We start from the raw sequence: 18238 nt of genomic DNA on the forward strand, positions 1-18238 counted from the left end.
GCGGTCCCATCCAGGGCTCTATTTACATAATGCAAAACCCCACCCTGGCTGGCTGAAGAGTGGGAGTCGAAGCCCCTGGATTTAACCACAAGGCCACCTCTCAGGAAATCCACCTGGGATTTCTTTTTCTTCCTACAGAAAAAAATAAATCAATAAAAACAGGGTTGGCATTTTAAAACAAATTCGGTCCATTTGTATAATGCTGGGTTTGCATACATTTGACTTTTGGCCGATGGGAGCAATCCTGGAGGACAAGGTTAAACCATGATGATTAAATACATTTTGAAAGTCTGAATACTAGGGCCAGCAGGTGAGCACTCGGAGCCTAGTCTCAGGCTTACTAAATGAGGTTTGCTAACTCATGTAACTGCTGGAACTCTCAGGAGACTCTAACAGCCAGCAGTACTATCTGTCAGTTACTTCCGTGAGACAGAGGTAGGAAGGTGGCTTCAGCCCAGGAGTTCAAAATCAGCCTGGACAAGAAAGCAAGAGACTGCCTCAAAAACAAAAACAAACAAAAAGCAAAAAAGAAAAATAAGCCATCAGTTCCCTGAGAGTAACCCTGACCTTCAGTGCCCGAGTGTCCTCCCGGAAAAACATCAGAGCTCCCTTCCCTAGCCAGGTGAAGCCAAAAGCACCCAAGCAAGGACAGAAACCACAACCGTCCAGAGGAGGGGTCTCAGGGGGCCACCTTGTTTGCATGCATGCCCTGACCCTGCCCAGTTCCTGAGAGAGACCACAGCCCGGAAGACCAGCCCGTCTTTACAAGGGGACTCGTCCCACCCCTTCCAGGGGCACCAAGCTATGAAGCGTCCCGGCAGTTGTCACTCATTGTATTTAAGAAGCCAGCCTTGTCCGAGGTGTGCTCAGCCATGCTGGGCGAAGGGGCATCTGGCCAGCATGTTTTTCTGGGCAGCTTACCTGGTCAGCCTGCAGCTCCACATTGCTTATTGCTGGGCTTTCAGCTGCTACAAGACAGAGTCCTCACCGAGTTTCAGCCTCCCAGGAGATTACCTCCTCGCAGGCCTGTTCGGTCTCCATGCAGACTATCTACGGGTGAGAAACCAACCCCAGGTGACACGTTGTGACAGGTGAGTGAAGGGGCCGCCAGAGCTGTCAGTTGGTGGGCTGGGGATGTGGTTCAATCGGTTTGGAGCTTGTCTGGAGTACACGAGGCTCTGGGTTTAATCTCCAGTACCACATGGGATGGCTTGTGCACATTCTACCTACAATGCCTGGTACTGGAAGGATCAGAAGTTCAAGCCAGCCATCTTTGTGCAGTTACATTGTGAGTTCAAGGCCAGCCTAGGCTAGAAACCCTGTCCGAGAGGGCGGGAGGAAGAGAGGGGCTCACAGTGGAACACAGAGGCTCCTCCGCTCACCTCTGGCCTGTCCTTCCCCTCTGATCTGTAAGGACTGAAGTCTGACTGATAGCTGAACAGTTCATCCGTTTCTACTTTAGGATACTACCTATTTATTTATATCGCAATGTGTTATTTGTACTGTGATATGTTCTTTCATTTTTGCTGTTAGAGCGTTATAACTCTAAGTTCCAGCCGGCTTTTCTGAAGCTGGCACTTGAGATTCCCCACGGGTATCTTCTTAAAGATGGCTGCTCTTAGTCTGTGCAAGTCCCCTGTTGGGAAGTCTAGAGTGTTCTCACGACAGGCCGACAGGTTGTGAGATACTCTACACACAGGGACTACCTGACTGTTGGCCAGGAAGCAAGTAAGGTTTTGGAAGCCCTGGCCTGTGAGGACTAAGCCAAAGAGCTCCCAACAGGAGGCTGGGAAGGAGAAACTTGGAAGACAGGTTTGAGGACACAAGAAAAATGGCTTTATAAAACTGAAGAACTCTCTGTCCACACGGGGGACAGGAGTGACAGAAGCAGGGAGCGGGCATCTTCCAGAAGGCAGAGGCTTGGAGAGTGGTTGTGCAGCAGGGTTGCGTGTCATGTCTTCAGCATCATGCTCTGTGGAGAACAGTGACCAGAGCAGAGAAAACTCAGCCTAGGTTGAACCCTGTAAGGCAGGTGTGAGGTAATTTTACATTTTGTTTGTCCAAGAGATGGTGTCTAGAGTTGTTGGCTTAAACATCAGTCTAGATGTTGCTGGAAAAGTCTGTTTGTGATGTGATTAAGATTTAAATTGATAGACTGAATAAAACAGGCTGTCCATCAACAGTAAGTGGGCCTCACACAATCTCTTTAAGGCTCAGAGAGAAGAAAGACTCTGAGTAAAGAGACTCAGCCCTCAGATTCAGGACCACGGTCCCCACCTGCCCTCGGGTTCAGCTGACTGTCTAGCCTACTGGAGAGCTCTACAGCTCTGAACTGAGTAACTTGTACAGTCATGTAAGCCAGTTCCTTAATGTGGACCTCCCTGTGTGTACGCTTGTCTGTGCTGGAGTGTGTGTGTGTGCATATGTGTTAACCCTGTTTCTTTAGGGTAGGGCTTCTTAAGTTTTTGCATTCATGCCAATTTTTACCTGGAAAATGGTTTGGTTTTTTTAAAATATTTATTTATTTATTATGTATACAATATTCTGTCTGTGTGTATGCCTCAAGCCAGAAGAGGGCGCCAGACCTCTTTACAGATGGTTGTGAGCCACCATGTGGTTGCTGGGAATTGAACTCAGGACCTTTGGAAGAGCAGGCAATGCTCTTAACCACTGAGCCATCTCTCCAGCTCCTGGAAATTTTTTTTTTTTTTTTTTTGGTTTTTCGAGACAGGGTTTCTCTGTAGCTTTGGTGCCTGTTCTGGAACTAGCTCTTGTAGACCAGGCTGGCCTCGAACTCCCAGAGATCCGCCTGCCTCTACCTCCCGAGTGCTGCTGGAAAATGTTTTTAAAGATTGATTTTTTTTTTAAATTTATTTATTTATTATGTGTACAGCATTCCTTCCATGTGTGCCTGCATGCCAGGAGGTGGTGCCAGGTCTCATTATAGATGGCTGTGAGCCACCATGTGGTTGCTGGGAATTGAACTCAGGACCTCTGGAAGAGCAGTCAGTGCTCTTAACCACTGAGCCATCTCTCCAGCCCTAAAGATTGATTTTTTTTATTATCTATTTGTTTATTGGTTTTTTGAGCCTTAGCTGTCTTGGAACTCACTCTGTAGACCAGACTGGCCTCAAACTCAGAGAACCACCTGCTTCTGCCTCCCAAGTGGGATTAAAAGCATGTACTACCACCATCCGACTATTTTTTATGTATGTTGGTATTTTGCTTATAAATACGTCTGGGTACCACATGTATGCCTGGTGCCCACAGAGGCCAAAAGAGGGCATCAGAGCCCCTGCACTGGGGTTACAGATGGTTGTGAGCTGCCATGTGGGTGCTGGGAACTGAGGGTCCCAAACCTGTGTGAGAGCAGTCACTACTCTTAACTGTGAACCATCTCCCCAGCCCCTCCTGAGATTTTTTTGTTTTTGTTTTTGTTTTGTTTTTTTTTTCGAGACAGGGTTTCTCTGTGGTTTTTTTTTTTTTTTTTTTTCTTTTACGAGACAGGGTTTCTCTGTGGTTTTGGAGCCTGTCCTGGAACTAACTCTTGTAGACCAGGCTGGTCTCGAACTCACAGAGATCCGCCTGCCTCTGCCTCCCAAGTGCTGGGATTAAAGGCATGCGCCACCACCGCCCGGCTCCTCCTGAGAATTTTTAACATGACTTTAGTATAGGTATATATTTGAGCATGGTGGCCCATGCCTTTAATCCCAGCACTTGGGAGACAGAGGCAGGTGGATCTCTGTGAGTTCGAGACCAGCCTGGTCAGCTAAAGTTACAGAGAAACCCTGTCTCAAAAAACAAACAAACAATCTCAGTTGAATATATGGCATGTCTGGACACAGATTTTTTTTTCCTTTCAATTTGATACGCTGAGTGTTGAGAACACTACTTCAGATATATAGTATAAGTAGCAAAAGTATGCTTAGGGCCATTTCTGAAGTTATTAGAAATTCTATCCAAACACTAAGCCAAAAGTCATTGAACAGTTTATTAGAACCTTGAGTCAGCTGCGCAGACAGGTACTTAGGTGAGCAAGCATTCCTGAATAATCAGCCGAAAGAGATGCCACTCTGATACTTGTGTGCTACAGAATGCCGTGGCCACAGAGAAAAGGTCTTCACTTTCCTTTACTAAACCATCGCATTCCAGTGAGAGCAGAAAACTTTGTACATACAAGAAAGACCCTGTGTGTGATATCTCATTTCTGAGAAGCTGAGTGGGGGTGTTCAGGCTGGCATTGACTTGGACAGACCTCAGAGGTCCTTTCTGCCCCTAAAGCCTGGGATGCAGGAGATGGTGGTAGTGGTGGTGGGGGCGGGCCTTCAACCTTCTCAGTCCTCCCTGGGCTTTCCCTGCAGGCCTGGCAGCTTCAATGGCCATGGCTACCACCTCTTCCAGGCCATGCGGTTCGGCATCGAGGAGATAAACAACTCCACAGTCTTGCTTCCTAATGTCTCCCTGGGGTATGAGCTGTATGATGTGTGTTCAGAATCGGCCAATGTGTACGCCTTACTGAGGGTGCTCGCCCAGCAGGAGACTGACCACATAGCGCTGCAGAGAGACCTTCACAACTATTCCTCCAAGGTGGTAGCACTTATCGGACCTGACAACACTGACCACGCCGTCACTGCTGCTGCCCTGCTGGGCCCCTTTCTGATGCCCCTGGTAAGCCAAGCCCTGCGGATCCCAATCTACGAGTCTAGGGTGGAGGGCCATGGGAGCTATGGCTTCCCTGAGGCTAGCCTGCCCAGGCCCTGGATCTCTAGGCAGTCCTTGCTCTCTAGTCAAGCCACAGGCATTCTGCTGCCCTGGCTACTGCCCAGTCTTCCTGCCTGTCTGTCCCCAAGCTGCTTCCAGCCTTCCTGCCTCAGCCATCATGGGGAAACCCTGACCTTTTGATTTTTTTTTTTTTTTTTTTTTTTTTTTTTTTTTTGGTTTTTTCGAGACAGGGTTTCTCTGTGGTTTTGGAGCCTGTCCTGGAACTAGCTCTTGTAGACCAGGCTGGTCTCGAACTCACAAAGATCCGCCTGCCTCTGCCTCCCGAGTGCTGGGATTAAAGGCGTGCGCCACCACCGCCCGGCTGACCTTTTGATTTTTGTTTGGTTATTTTGACACAGGGTCTCACTATGTAAGCACCGGCTGCCCTGGAACTCACTCTGTAGACCAGGCTGGCCTTGAGCTCACAGAGATCCCCCTGCCTCTGCCTTCCGAGTGCTGAGATTAAAGGTGTGGGCCACCACAGCCAACTCCCTGTCCTTTTGAAAGAGTAGCTACCCAGCTGCTCACTCTCTGCCTTCTCTTCATCCAAAGACTCCACTGAGTCGGGCGGTGGTGGCGCACGCCTTTAATCCCAGCACTCGGGAGGCAGAGGCAGGGGGATCTCTGTGAGTTCGAGACCAGCCTGGTCTGCAAGAGCTAGTTCCAGGACAGGCTCCAAAACCACAGAGAAACCCTGTCTCGAAAAACAAAACAAAACAAAAACAAAAACAAACAAACAAAAAAAGACTCCACTGCCTTTGCTATCCCAAAAGCCTTTCCCACCCAGATACTGCATCACTCGCTGGCCACCTTTCTTCCTTGCTGTTAAGGGGTGGTCCTGGGCTGCCCCATGCCTGGCCGCTGCTGTCCTCAGCAGTCTGTCCAAGTAGCTCTTCTGTCTGGAGGGATCCCTCTCCCCTGTCCTCATGTGCCTGGTTCTTCCTGCCCCTTGCCGCTGGCTGACCTTCCTAGAGCTCTCTGAGAGTCTAGCTTGTTTCACCTGTCCATTTGTGCCTCGGTCTCAGATTCTATCCGCACTTGGTCTAGCTGTAGGAATACCTTCTACAGTTCCAAACTCAAAGAGCACTTTTCAGTTCCTACCCTACGTGGTTTCTTTGTGGCCTGACCGACCTGGGCTGTACGGGCACTATCCTTGACATTTATACCACTACCCCCTTTACTTTCAGCTCCTCTCTCTGGAGAGAGTCCTTTTGCCACCTGCCTCTGAGGCAGCTGGTATTTCCCTGGTGTCCTCTTTCCTCCTGTTCCAGGCCATGGAGACCATGCATCCTGACTTTGGTGCATGCCTTCCTCACCCAGCTTCCCCACCAGAGGCTCTGTGAGGAACTCACTCTCCGTTGCAGCCTCACGATGGCCTACACGACCCACCTAGCTTTTTACTGACAGTTTTCAGACCGTCACCATTAAAGTCTAGTTTCCCTTCAGAACCCATCTGTCATCTTTTTTCTTGTGTCTTTTTGAGAGGGGGTCTCTTGTAGCCCAGGCTGGCCCTGTTCTGGTGTTAGAGTCTAGGATAGCTTTAAACTCTTGATCCTCCCACCTCCTAACTGCTGGGGTTACCAGCCACACCTGGTTAAATCTTTTGCCTTTTACAGAGCACCACTGTCCCTCACATAGATGATCCCATCAGCCCCTGCTCTAGTCTTGAGCCTTTCCAGCAGGTCAGTTCACTTCAGTTAGAGATATACTCCTCAAACTTGAGTCTGAACATGTCATTTCTCAGGGGAACCTTGGTAGGTCTCCACAGTGTACAGAAGTGACCCCTTCAGCTTGAGAGTTCAGGTCTCCTACTTTGTCCTACTGATGCCAAGGAAGCATGGTTTGTTGCTTGTTTAAATGACATGGCCCTTTCACTTGATCTATAAGCAGATTCCCATACCTCCTGGAACTCCCCAGAGGAGCCTGTCCTCTTGGTTTGGGTGGGGGCTGTGAGGAGGTTGATGCTGCAGACATCACTGAGTGGAACCCCTCCCCCAGATCAGCTACGAGGCCAGCAGTGTGATGCTCAGCTCAAAGCGCCAGTACCCGTCCTTTCTTCGCACGATCCCCAGCGACAAGCATCAGGTGAAGGTCATGGTGCTGCTGCTTCAGAGCTTTGGGTGGGTCTGGATCTCACTCATCGGCAGCTATGGTGACTATGGGCAGCTGGGCGTGCGGGCGCTGGAGGAACTGGCCACCCCACAGGGCATCTGCATTGCCTTCAAGGATATCGTGCCCTCTTCTGCCCAGGTGGGTGACCTGAGAATGCAGCAGATGATGCAGCAGCTAGCTCAAGCCAGAACCACTGTGGTCGTGGTTTTCTCTAGCCGGCACCTGGCTGGAGTGTTCTTCAGGTCAGTGGTGCTGGCCAACCTGACTGGCAAGGTGTGGATTGCCTCAGAAGACTGGGCCATCTCTACGTACATCACCAGTGTGCCTGGGATCCAGGGCATTGGGACAGTGCTGGGTGTGGCCATCCAGCAGAGACTTGTCCCTGGCTTGAAGGAGTTTGAAGAGGCTTACATCAGGGCAGTAAAGGGTGCCCCCAGGTCTTGTCCAAAGGGATCCTGGTGCAGCACTAACCAGCTGTGCCGAGAGTGCTATGCCTTCACGACACATAACATGCCCACGCTTGGAGCCTTCTCCATGAGTGCTGCCTACAATGTGTACCAGGCTGTGTATGCTGTGGCCCATGGTCTCCACCAGCTCCTGGGATGTACCTCGGAGACCTGTTCCAGGGGTCCAGTCTACCCCTGGCAGGTAAGAGATTCCAGCCCAGGGTGTCTGCATCCAGGAGCCCATTCAGCCCTGGCAGTGTGGGTACATGGACTATCTGCGGAGACAGTGAATCTCTGTTCACTATGAGAAGAGTCTCTGTTCTCTTAGATCAGTTCTTCTCCTCTCTGAGCCTTGTCTTCTCCCACCCACCGTGCCCCAGAGATATCAAAGGCCAACAATGTCTGCAAAAGAGTCCTTTATTAGAGGTCTCTCAGGAGGCTGGGCAGGGACCCAGGGGATTCCTAGAAGTGGGAACAGATTGCTGAGGAAGGAACCAGGCCTTATGGGTGGGTTGGAGCCACTCAGGACAAGCACAAGAGAGCTCCTGCCTGCTTCCTGGGTTGCCTGAGTTTGTGTGTTCTAAAGTAGCTTGGCTTCATGACGTCTGTCTGTCCCAGCTTCTGCAGCAGATCCACAAGGTGAATTTCCTTCTACATAAGCACACGGTGGCATTCGATGACATCGGGGATCCTCTAGATGACTATGACATCATCGCCTGGGACTGGAATGGGCCTGAATGGACCTTCGAGGTCATTGGCTCTGCCACATTGTCTCCAGTTCAGCTAGACATAAATAAGACAAAAATCCGGTGGCATGGGAAGAACAATCAGGTAATGGGGACATGGTCAGTCACCAGGTGACAGCTTTGTTACAGGAGCCGGGGGGAGGGGTGATACCTACCCAGAACAGGAAGGAGATGCCAGATGTCAGGCCACCTGAGTTCTGCTCAGGTCTGCCAGGAACAGAGGCTCCCAGGACTCTGCTCTGCACCTGAACCTGGAGGGCAGAGGTGCGGAGATCTCGTTTCTGTGCTGCGTGTGAGCTGCCCCTGGACTGGGGCTCCTGTATGTGACTGCAAACCACTGTGACTTCTTACAGGTTCCTGTGTCTGTGTGCACCAGAGACTGCCTCGAAGGGCACCACAGAGTGGTTGTGGGCTCCCACCATTGTTGCTTTGAGTGCATGCCCTGTGAGGCTGGGACCTTCCTCAACAAGAGTGGTGAGTGAGCAGGTGAGGGGTCCAGCACACAAGGGCCCCAGAACCTGCCAGGCTGAGTTCTGATTGTTCACCTGGGACACCACCTGGAAATGTCAGGCCTCCGTGTGTCCTCTGTCAGCTTCCACAGATGAATCTGGTCCTAGAAGCAACCTCTTTATCCAAAGAGATACAGCTCCTTCGTGCTGTTCTGTTTCTATGAAACCCCTTCCTTGTGCCAGGGAGTCAGCACCTGAATGGTTGGGTTAACGGTAGACACAGGCTCATCCGTGGCAGAAGGAAGTCAGTGTGCTCCATTCAGTGACTCACGGTGGAGGGCAGAGAGCACAGTAGGGAGCTATGGACTCAGCTTAGAGCTTAGACGACAGGGGGACACATTCTTTCCTTTCACTATCTCTGGTGACGGGAGAGTCAGGTACCTCAGAGTAGATGCTCAGCAGGTGGATCTGGTTGACGGAAATGCCGAAGGGAGTTGCAAAGATATCATTAAAGCTCTTCGCTCAGACCAAATCATAAAGCTCTCCATGTTTGCAAACCTCCTTTGAGATCCTGAGCCATATAAAGTACGGACCTTTTGAGGATGTGCTTAGCCTGAGGCTGTTCTAGGCTCCCTTCTCCTGTGGCTCCAAAACCTGCCTGCCAAGGTGCAGCTCTCGCAAGGACCTGGACCTTCCTTCCCCAGGCCTCCCCTTCTGCTCACCTGACTCTCAGGAACCTTGCTCTTTCTTTCAGATCTTCACATCTGCCAGCCGTGTGGAAAAGAAGAGTGGGCACCTGTGGGAAGCACGACTTGCTTCTCACGTACTGTGGAGTTCTTGACTTGGCACGAACCTGTCTCTGTGGTGCTGCTCACAGCTAACACACTGCTGCTGCTGCTGGTGGTTGGGACCACTGGCCTGTTCGTAAGGCATCTTCATACGCCTGTTGTGAGGTCAGCCGGAGGCAGGATGTGCTTCTTCATGCTGGGTGCCCTGGCTGCAGGGAGTTGCAGCCTCTATGGCTTCTTTGGGGAGCCCACGGTGCCCACATGCTTACTGTGTCGGCCCCTCTTTTCTCTCGGTTTTGCGGTCTTCCTCTCCTGCCTGACAATCCGCTCCTTCCAACTGGTCGTCATCTTCAAGTTTTCCACCAAGGTCCCCATGTTCTACCACACTTGGGCCCAAAACCATGGTGCCAGTCTATTCGTCGCTGTCAGCTCCACGGTCCACTTGCTCATCTGTCTCATGTGGCTTGCACTGTGGACCCCACTGCCCACCAGGGAATACCAGCGCTTCCCCCATCTGATAATTCTTGAGTGCACAGAGGTCAACTCTGTGGGCTTCCTGCTGGCGTTCACCCACAATATCCTCCTCTCCATCAGCACCTTTGCCTGCAGCTACCTGGGTAAGGAACTGCCAGAGAACTATAACGAAGCCAAATGTGTCACCTTCAGCCTGCTCCTCAACTTCATATCCTGGATCACCTTCTTCACCATGTCAAGTATTTACCAGGGCAGCAACTTGTCCGCGGCCTATGTGACGGCGGGGCTGACCACTCTGAGCGGCGGCTTCAGCGGTTACTTCCTCCCCAAGTGCTATGTGATTCTCTGCCGTCCAGACCTCAACAATACAGAACACTTTCAGGCCTCCATTCTAGACTACACGAGGCGCAGTGGCTCTACCTGATCCGCGGGGACCGTAAGGGCGGAGCAGACCGGAAGCCTCTCGTGTCTTGAGGGTAGCGGATCCAGTGGGGGCGGAGGGCCTGAGGTGTCTGGGAGAGCTCAGCCATGGCTTGCGATGTATAAGTACACAGAAGAATCCAGCCTAATAAAGACGTGAATCGTTGTGCGTGGCGTCTTAGTTGCGCTTCCGTTCCAGGGGGTGGTGGGGGGAGCTTGGGACCGCACAACAGTTAGCTGGATCTGGAGCCTAGAGCACGGCTCGATGTTGCTAGGCGACTCCGGGAACGAGACCCAGCGCGGCTTTATGCAGGTATGGCCCCGCCCCCTCAGCGGCCCATTGGTCTTCATCTGGGGCTCCGCCCTCGGGGCGGGGAACACTAGAGCGCCACGCCTCCAAGGCGTCCGGTTCTGGTCCGCGCGTCCCAACGTCACATCCGGCGTGGCGACGGCGGCGTCTCCGCGCAGGGGGCCGGGCAGTAGTTAAGTCTTGTGGGCGGTGGAAGTGGTCTATCCCGGAGCAGTGAGGCCGGTGTGAGCCGGGAGGACCGGCCGGGTGAGGAGGGCGCGGGAGAGGGTGGCGGCGAACCGCCCCGGGCGCTGACCAGAATGTGGCGGCCGCTTTCCGCTCGGTACCTGCAGGCGCGGCGTGGGCTTGGGTCACCTGTGCGCCGCCGCCGGCCTTGCCCTACTGGCTGTGCCTCGGGTGCGCGGCGGATCAGTTCGGGTTCACGCTTGTCTATCCCCACATTTGCATTTTTATTTATTTTTTCACTTGCACCCTACCCCTGTCCTGTCCTGCACCATGTGCTCCCACTCTGCTTTCTCCCTGCCAACCCATGCCACTCCCCGCCCCTGAGAGGCTGTCACACCGCTCTGGCTGTGCTCCGCGTGCAAACGTCTAACCTTGACCCAAGCCTTCATCCCGAAGCAGGTGGCTGTTAAAGGGTCCAACTCACGCCATTGTAAGGGCTTTCTCGATCGGGCTGGCCAGAGTGTCCTGTTTGCCTTCCTTTCCAGATTATGGACGGTTCCTTCGTACAGCACAGCGTGAGGGTTCTGCAGGAACTCAACAAGCAGCGGGAGAAGGGCCAATATTGCGACGCCACGCTGGATGTGGGGGGCCTGGTGTTCAAGGCACACTGGAGTGTCCTGGCCTGTTGCAGCCACTTCTTCCAGAGGATCTATGGGGATGGCTCAGGAGGCAGCGTCGTCCTTCCTGCAGGCTTCGCTGAGATTTTTGGTCTCCTGCTGGACTTTTTCTACACTGGTCACCTCGCCCTCACCTCAGGGAACAGGGATCAGGTGCTCTTGGCAGCCAAGGAATTGCGGGTGCCAGAGGCTGTGGAGCTGTGTCAGAGCTTCCAGCCCAGGACCTCAGGGGGACAGGCACCGAGTGTCCAGAGCGAACTGGGACCACCTGCCTCCCAGGATGTGAAAAGCCACCTCAAGGAGCCAGCAGACTTGGACGAGGAGGAAGTTTTCAGGACTCTGAGCTTGGCCCCTGGGGATCAGGAGTCCAGAGACAGTCAGCAGCCCCAGCTCGACTCCCCTGCACAGAGCAGCCCCTCCTTCCTCTGCGGGAAAGGCAGGCAGGCTGTGAAGCCTCATCTCTCAGAGGACAGAGAGTCCGAGGACTGCAAAGAGCCTCCAAGGCCCTTTGAGGCTGGAGGTGCCCCACTTCAGGGCGAGAGCAATGAGGTACTGCTACCAGGGTGCAAGAACTGGGGGCGGGGCAAGCTAAAGGGTACAGATGGACGCTTCTGGAGTTAAACATGGGAGGCCAGTGGCCTCAGGTGACTTTTCTGCAAGCTACACTTAGCCATGGTTGTCAGTTTCCTGGGGGTGGAGTGAGCATCAGGGGTACAAGTGTTCCCCGAGGGTAGAGAAACCTGGCCAGCTCCCTGGAAACAGAGCCCCTTTCCTCCGAGGCCGGGATTTACCTGTGGTCTTCCCTGGACCCCTGGAGAAAGGGGACCATCAGGGATAGGACTTGGGTTGGAATTCAAGCTGGGTCCCTGAAGCTACTGCTGGTACTTTGGTGACCCTGCCCTTCCTGCTGCCTCTTCTTACTTTAGTGGGAAGTGGTGGTTCAAGTTGAGGATGATGGCGATTCTGTTTCTGAGCCTGAGACTGTGCTGACCAGGAGGAAGTCAAAAGTCATCCGAAAGCCCTGCGCTGCGGAGCCAGCCCTGAGTGTGGGTTCCCTAGCAACCGAGCCCACTGAGAGCAGGAAAGGTGCAGCGGTGCCAGTTGAATGTCCCACATGTCATAAAAAGTTCCTCAGCAAATACTACCTAAAAGTCCACAACAGGTAACCGCTCTGTTTTTCTAGTTTCTTTTCCCATGCGCCCTTCTGTGTTGGGAGAGGTCCTGTAGTCTCCTCCTCTGGGCTCTGTGGGGGCTGGAGGGCTCTATATTAGGCGCTCGCAGTGCCTGGTTGGCGTGCCTCTCCACCCTCCCTGTCTTCCTGTGGATCGTGGGTTTGTGGATCCTAAACAGTAGGTTCTACTACTGTGATTTCTGCCCACGTGAGACAAACCTGGCTCCTTCCTGAGCTGGAGTGGAGGTCTGACTGTAGGGCGTTCTGAAGTCTGGCAGTGTAGGCTTTGACAAGAGGCTAATCCCCAGGCCTGAGGCCGCCTGTGTTTCTGGGGATATTAGCTCTGGAAGTAAGAAGTATAAAGGACCATTTGTCCAGCTCGGACCCACGTAGAACTGTGGAGTTAAAAAGAGAAAGACTTTACTATGTAAACTTACATAGACCAAGCAGGCCTTGAACTCAGAGATTACCAGTCTTTGCCTCCCGAGTGCTGGTGTTAAAGGCATACTCCATCATACCTAGTCCTAGGACTGTTTTTATTTAAAAAAACAATCGGGGACTCTCTATATAACTCACTATGTAGACCAGACTGGTCAGGAACACAGAGATCTGCCTGCTTCTGCCTCCAGAGTGTTGGGATCAAAGACCTGTGTCCCCACACCTGGCTTGTTTTAAGTTAAAATTACTTAAAAGTGAGTGCCACAGACACAAGTCACCTCAGGTGCTCAGTAGCCATGCGACTATGCTAGGCTGGTACCAAGCCAGGTTGTGCTGAGCCACATGTTGTCGGTATGAAACTCCGGGAAGCTGCTGGTGCTCACCTGGAGTGGGCTTGGGACCCATTTCCCATCCTGTGCTTTGGCGTGACCTTCAGTGCTAGGGTTTGACCCCCAGGGCCTTTTACCACTCAGCTACATCCCTAGCCCGTTTTCAGTTAGACAGGCCTTATCTAAATTACTGAGGCTGGCTGGAGTTAGTGATCCTTGTGCCTCAGCTTGGAGTAGCTGTGAGTGAGCTGGAGGTATAGCTCAGTCTTTGAGTGTTTGCCTAACACATGAGGCCCTGGGTTCAATCCAGTACTGGGGAAAAAATATCCAAGCCAAGTAGCTGGGATTACCTTACAGGCTTCTGTCGCCCACCTAAGCTAGAAGGTAAGGAAGCTGTTGACTGAGAAAACCAAGCTGTTGGGAACAGAGCTAGCAATAATGGAGCAAGCCTGGCTAGTTCACTCAGGCCTCCCATGTCCTCCTGGGCCCCGGGCCCTCTCAGTATGAAATAGGAAGCACTGGAGGACCGTGAGCCAAGAGGGGATGAGGGCTGCCTTATCTTCAAAGACTTTGGAACTTAATGGAACCTGCTGGTGAGATGGTGGGGACCCCATGAGCTGCTGCAGCCATCCTTGTGACATCCTCGTGACGTCAGGGAGATGAAGAGAGCAGATCTGGTGGTGGCGTTTAAATTTTATTTACTCGTGGGGGTGCAGAAGCCAGAGGACACCTTGAGGAGTAGATGCTCTCTCACCATGTGGCAGCCAAGTGCTTTTGTCCACTGAGCCATTTCACCCGTCTACCATGGGATTGAAAAGAAGGGAGGCTACATAACCAGGCTGTGCCAGTCAGCTCTAACTCAGCCATTCAGCAAGGCTGGCAGAAGTAGGGCTGGCTCCTGGCTCCCAGCTGTCCCTCCAGGATGGGGCCACTTGAACCTGTGGCTACTGTGTCTTCCCTTCCTGAGGGTCTCTACACTGGAGGGGATTTCTAGTCTTGCCCCTGCATGTCCAACCTGGGTGTCACTGAGCCTACATGGTGAGCCCTGACTGGCCTCTGGACACCCCTTCCTGTGTACCAAAGCATAGGTCCGAGTAGGAGTGGGAGGGGTCCCGAGTACCAGAGAAGTGGGAAAGCCTCTTAGCCCCCACACGGCTGCAGCCTCTCTTCTCGGCAGGAAGCACACTGGGGAGAAGCCCTTCGAGTGCCCCAAATGTGGGAAGTGTTACTTTCGCAAGGAGAACCTTTTGGAACACGAAGCCCGGAATTGCATGAACCGCTCAGAACAGGTACTTGGGAATTGGTCCAAGTATTTGTGGGCAGCAGCTCGGTGGCCTGTGTCTTCCTGCCATCTGGGAAGGACCCCCAGGAAACTACAGGATTATAAAATAAGAGCTGCAGGGGCCTTGAATGTCACCACGTCCACATCGTAGTACAACAGGGGACACTTGTTCGGAGGGTTCAAGTTCAGAGGGATAAGCACTACAGGGATATTTTGGGTTAGCTCCATCCTAGGCTTGGAGCAAGGAAAGTGTTTGTGGGGGATGGCTGCTGGGAAGGGCCACCTTGCCTGTCCTCTTGCCCCAAGTGGGTAGTGTCTGGCTAAACCCCACCTTTCTCTTCCCAGAGACTGGTCATTAGCAGCTGGGCCCGTCTCTAGCCTGTCTGGAGCTGAGCAGGGCCTGGCGTGTGGTAGTGTGCAGTGCCCTGTGATGTAGGCAGGCAGGTTACATGTTGCCCTCTCCTACCCCAGCATCCCCTGCCCCAGGCAGACACTTCCCAGCAGCGTGTGGAAGCCCCTGCAGAGGCTGCCGTCGCCGGCAGAGGCCCTTCCTGATGCTGGCCCTGCTTGCCCTTCACACTGCCAGGTCTTCACATGCTCCGTGTGCCAGGAGACATTCCGCCGGAGGATGGAGCTGCGGGTGCACATGGTGTCACACACTGGGGAAATGCCCTACAAGGTAGGTCAGCTGGTCCCCGGGTCACAGGTGGGATGGGGATGTGGACCCCTTTGCCTGGGGTGGTACCTGGCACCTCTCCCTTGAAGCCTGCCTTCCTTGCCCACCCAGTGACACGACTATAGATAGGGCCACTGTCTGTAGCCCTATTGGCTCAGCGCTCCTCTGGGCACGACATGGATGGCTGAGCATTGCCCCGTCTTGGGAGCCAGCTTCAGCAGATCTGGGTTAGCGCTCCTTCACCATGAACTGGTGGCAGGGCTGATGGCGCGGCTGTGCTGGTGCTGACTAGGCCTGTGTTTTCAGTGTTCCTCCTGCTCCCAGCAGTTCATGCAGAAGAAGGACTTACAGAGCCACATGATCAAGCTGCACGGAGCCCCTAAGCCCCACGCAGTAAGTGCCAGGCAGGGCTGGGGCACCCGTGGCTCCTGGACGGCCCACCCTGTCCTCACCTGGCACTGCCCCCTCTGCCTGTCTCCCGCCTGCAGTGTCCCACTTGTGCCAAGTGCTTCCTGTCTAGGACGGAACTCCAACTACACGAGGCTTTTAAGCACCGTGGGGAAAAGCTGTTTGTGTGTGAGGAGTGTGGGCACCGGGCCTCGAGCCGCAATGGGCTGCAGATGCACATCAAGGCCAAGCACAGGTGTGAGCCTCCTCCCTCCTCCCCGAGTGCGGGCCCCACACATGTGCACACATGGGGATGAGCGTTCCCCTCCGGAGTCTAGCACCTGCAGCATTCCGGGGCTGGGTGAGAGGCAGACAGATTTGTTAGGCCAGTGGGGAGGGCTCAGGCTGAAGCACATCTGTCCCTTACCTTCCTGACTCCTGGGTTCTCCTGTGCTTCTGGCAAAGGTGGTGGTGTCCTTTGCCTGGAACCACCCAAGTCCTACTTGCTTAGCATGTTCCAGCCCTAACGGATGACTGAAAGGGGATGGCTTCCCCCAGTGATGGCCTCTGCCTTGTGTCCCCATCCGCACAGGAATGAAAGACCTTATGTCTGCGAGTTCTGCAGCCACGCGTTCACCCAGAAGGCCAATCTCAACATGCACCTCCGCACACACACAGGCGAGAAGCCTTTCCAATGTCACCTCTGTGGCAAGACCTTCCGTACCCAAGGTGAGGCAGGTCCATCCCCTCCTTCCCCGGGGCTCAAGCCAGCAACTGAGCTCCACTTTGTCCCCCACAGCCAGTCTGGACAAGCACAACCGTACCCACACTGGGGAGAGGCCTTTCAGCTGTGAATTCTGTGAACAGCGCTTCACTGAGAAGGGGCCTCTTCTGAGGCATGTGGCCAGTCGTCACCAGGAGGGCAGGCCTCACTTCTGCCAGATCTGTGGCAAGACCTTCAAAGGCAAGTGGGCAAGCTGTGGGAGAGAGGGCCTGGCTTCCATTTCCTGCCTACCTGAGTTTGAGGGTCTACAGAGATCAAGGGAACAGTGGCTTCCCAGTGCTCCTTAGAACCTTCCAGCCAGCAGAGTTCTGTCTTCCATGTGCTAGGAGACATGAGAGTGGACCGGCTGTGGCGGCGGAGGTGGGGGCAGGGCGCCCTGGACCTGGGCAATGGTGGCCTCGGTGTGGTGCTGTAGAGCCTGGAGTGGGGGAGACCCTGCCAAGGGCCGCCTCCTGTGCCTTAGGCCCTGGGACGCCTTGTCTCCCATCTCAGTCCTGTCCCTGCCATGTTCCCTGCTCCTAATGCCAGTGGCCCCCTTCCTCCTGCAGCTGTGGAACAGCTACGAGTGCACGTCAGACGACACAAGGGCGTGAGGAAGTTCGAGTGCACTGAGTGTGGCTACAAGTTCACTCGGCAGGTAGGCTGGGCTTGGGTCTCCTGCCCCTCCTTCGCTCTGTCCCCGCCTCTAAGCGTCCCCTCCCCACAGGCTCACCTGCGGAGGCACATGGAGATCCACGACAGAGTGGAAAACTACAATCCACGGCAGCGCAAGCTCCGCAACCTAGTCATCGAGGACGAGAAGATGGTGGTGGTGGCTCTCCAGCCACCTGCAGACCTGGAGATGGGCTCTGCAGAGGTCATTGTGGAGTCCCTGACCCAGGGTGGCCTTGCCGCCCAGCTCCCTAGCCAGAGACTGTGTACAGAGGAGAGCTTTGCCAGCCCTGGTGTCCTGGAGCCTTCACTCATCATCACAGCTGCTGTCCCTGAGGGCTGTGACACATAGACCCCTGCCCAGTTAGCCCTATCTACCAATAAACACGTGACTTTGGATTCACTTGTTCGGTGGTCTGTTGCTTGATCTTCTGGAACTACGGGCCCAGACCAAACTGAAGGGCTTCCTCCCAGCTGTCCCTCATGGTACCCATCCAGTGGGCACCTGGGCGTAGCTGCTTCCCCAGCTCTGGGAACCTCAGCTAGGCTGAGGAACTTGGCAGGAATGGAGGTGGCATCCACTTGCTATATAGCTCCTGTCCCTCACTGCTACACGCCATGGGTAGAGTCCCGACTTAGCATAAGTGAGGCTAGCCATGGGTTGAACCTTGGAAGTTGGCACAGTAGCCAGGGTCCATGGTCATGGCTTCATTGGCCAGAGTTAAGTCAGTTCAATGAAGCTGAACATGGCCAGCGACAGCTAAGAAGCTGGCCTTGACTGGCTGTATGCCCAGAGGAACCCACCCCTTGGAAGGGTCCTATTTTGGTCCAGACCTTGAATGGGAAGGGGCATGGATCCCGCCCTTTCCAGAGCATGGTGCTGTAGGTCATGGTTGCGGCAGATGCACCTTGAAATTTCTTAACTCCTTTGTCTCCCAAAGAGCCCGTGAGACTTCCTGCTTCATCCACATGTTCCCACTGGCTGGTGCATGCTCACGCTTCTCAGACAGGTACTGAGAAATCTCACTGGGTGGGAAACCTTGGCCGAATTATTGGGGGCTTTCTCATGCCTGCCTGGACTGTTAGCACACAAGCTCAGGGGCCTGGGTTCCTTCTGGAAGCTGCTGGGGCTTCCTCAGCATGGTACCCAAGCTCTAGGTAAGTACCCCCAG

General features: G+C 53.8%; 2 protein-coding genes across 3 annotated transcripts; both read left to right on the forward strand.

The window, feature by feature from the left end:
- Nucleotides 1-900: 900 nt before the first annotated feature.
- Tas1r1 (taste 1 receptor member 1) lies at nt 901-10200 on the forward strand. Its single transcript, XM_057784533.1, has 6 exons — nt 901-1091; nt 4362-4668; nt 6760-7521; nt 7938-8150; nt 8419-8539; nt 9269-10200. The coding sequence occupies exons 1-6, from the start codon at nt 901-903 to the stop codon at nt 10198-10200; spliced, it is 2526 nt and encodes an 841-aa protein (XP_057640516.1).
- A 440-nt stretch (nt 10201-10640) lies between these two features.
- Zbtb48 (zinc finger and BTB domain containing 48) lies at nt 10641-17431 on the forward strand. 2 transcript variants are annotated; one of them, XM_057784314.1, is made up of 11 exons: nt 10641-10752; nt 11217-11897; nt 12275-12510; nt 14464-14575; nt 15155-15247; nt 15551-15637; nt 15733-15887; nt 16224-16360; nt 16431-16595; nt 16964-17052; nt 17122-17431. In XM_057784314.1, the coding sequence occupies exons 2-11, from the start codon at nt 11220-11222 to the stop codon at nt 17416-17418; spliced, it is 2049 nt and encodes a 682-aa protein (XP_057640297.1). In that variant the 5' UTR covers nt 10641-10752; nt 11217-11219; the 3' UTR covers nt 17419-17431. The 2 variants fall into 2 exon arrangements, with proteins under 2 accessions (XP_057640297.1, XP_057640296.1); XM_057784313.1 differs by having other exon boundaries at nt 16964-17431.
- The last annotated feature ends 807 nt before the right edge of the window (nt 17432-18238 follow it).

Source organism: Chionomys nivalis, chromosome 11 (genome assembly GCF_950005125.1).
Source record: "Chionomys nivalis chromosome 11, mChiNiv1.1, whole genome shotgun sequence".
Classification (NCBI taxonomy): Eukaryota; Metazoa; Chordata; class Mammalia; order Rodentia; family Cricetidae; genus Chionomys; species Chionomys nivalis.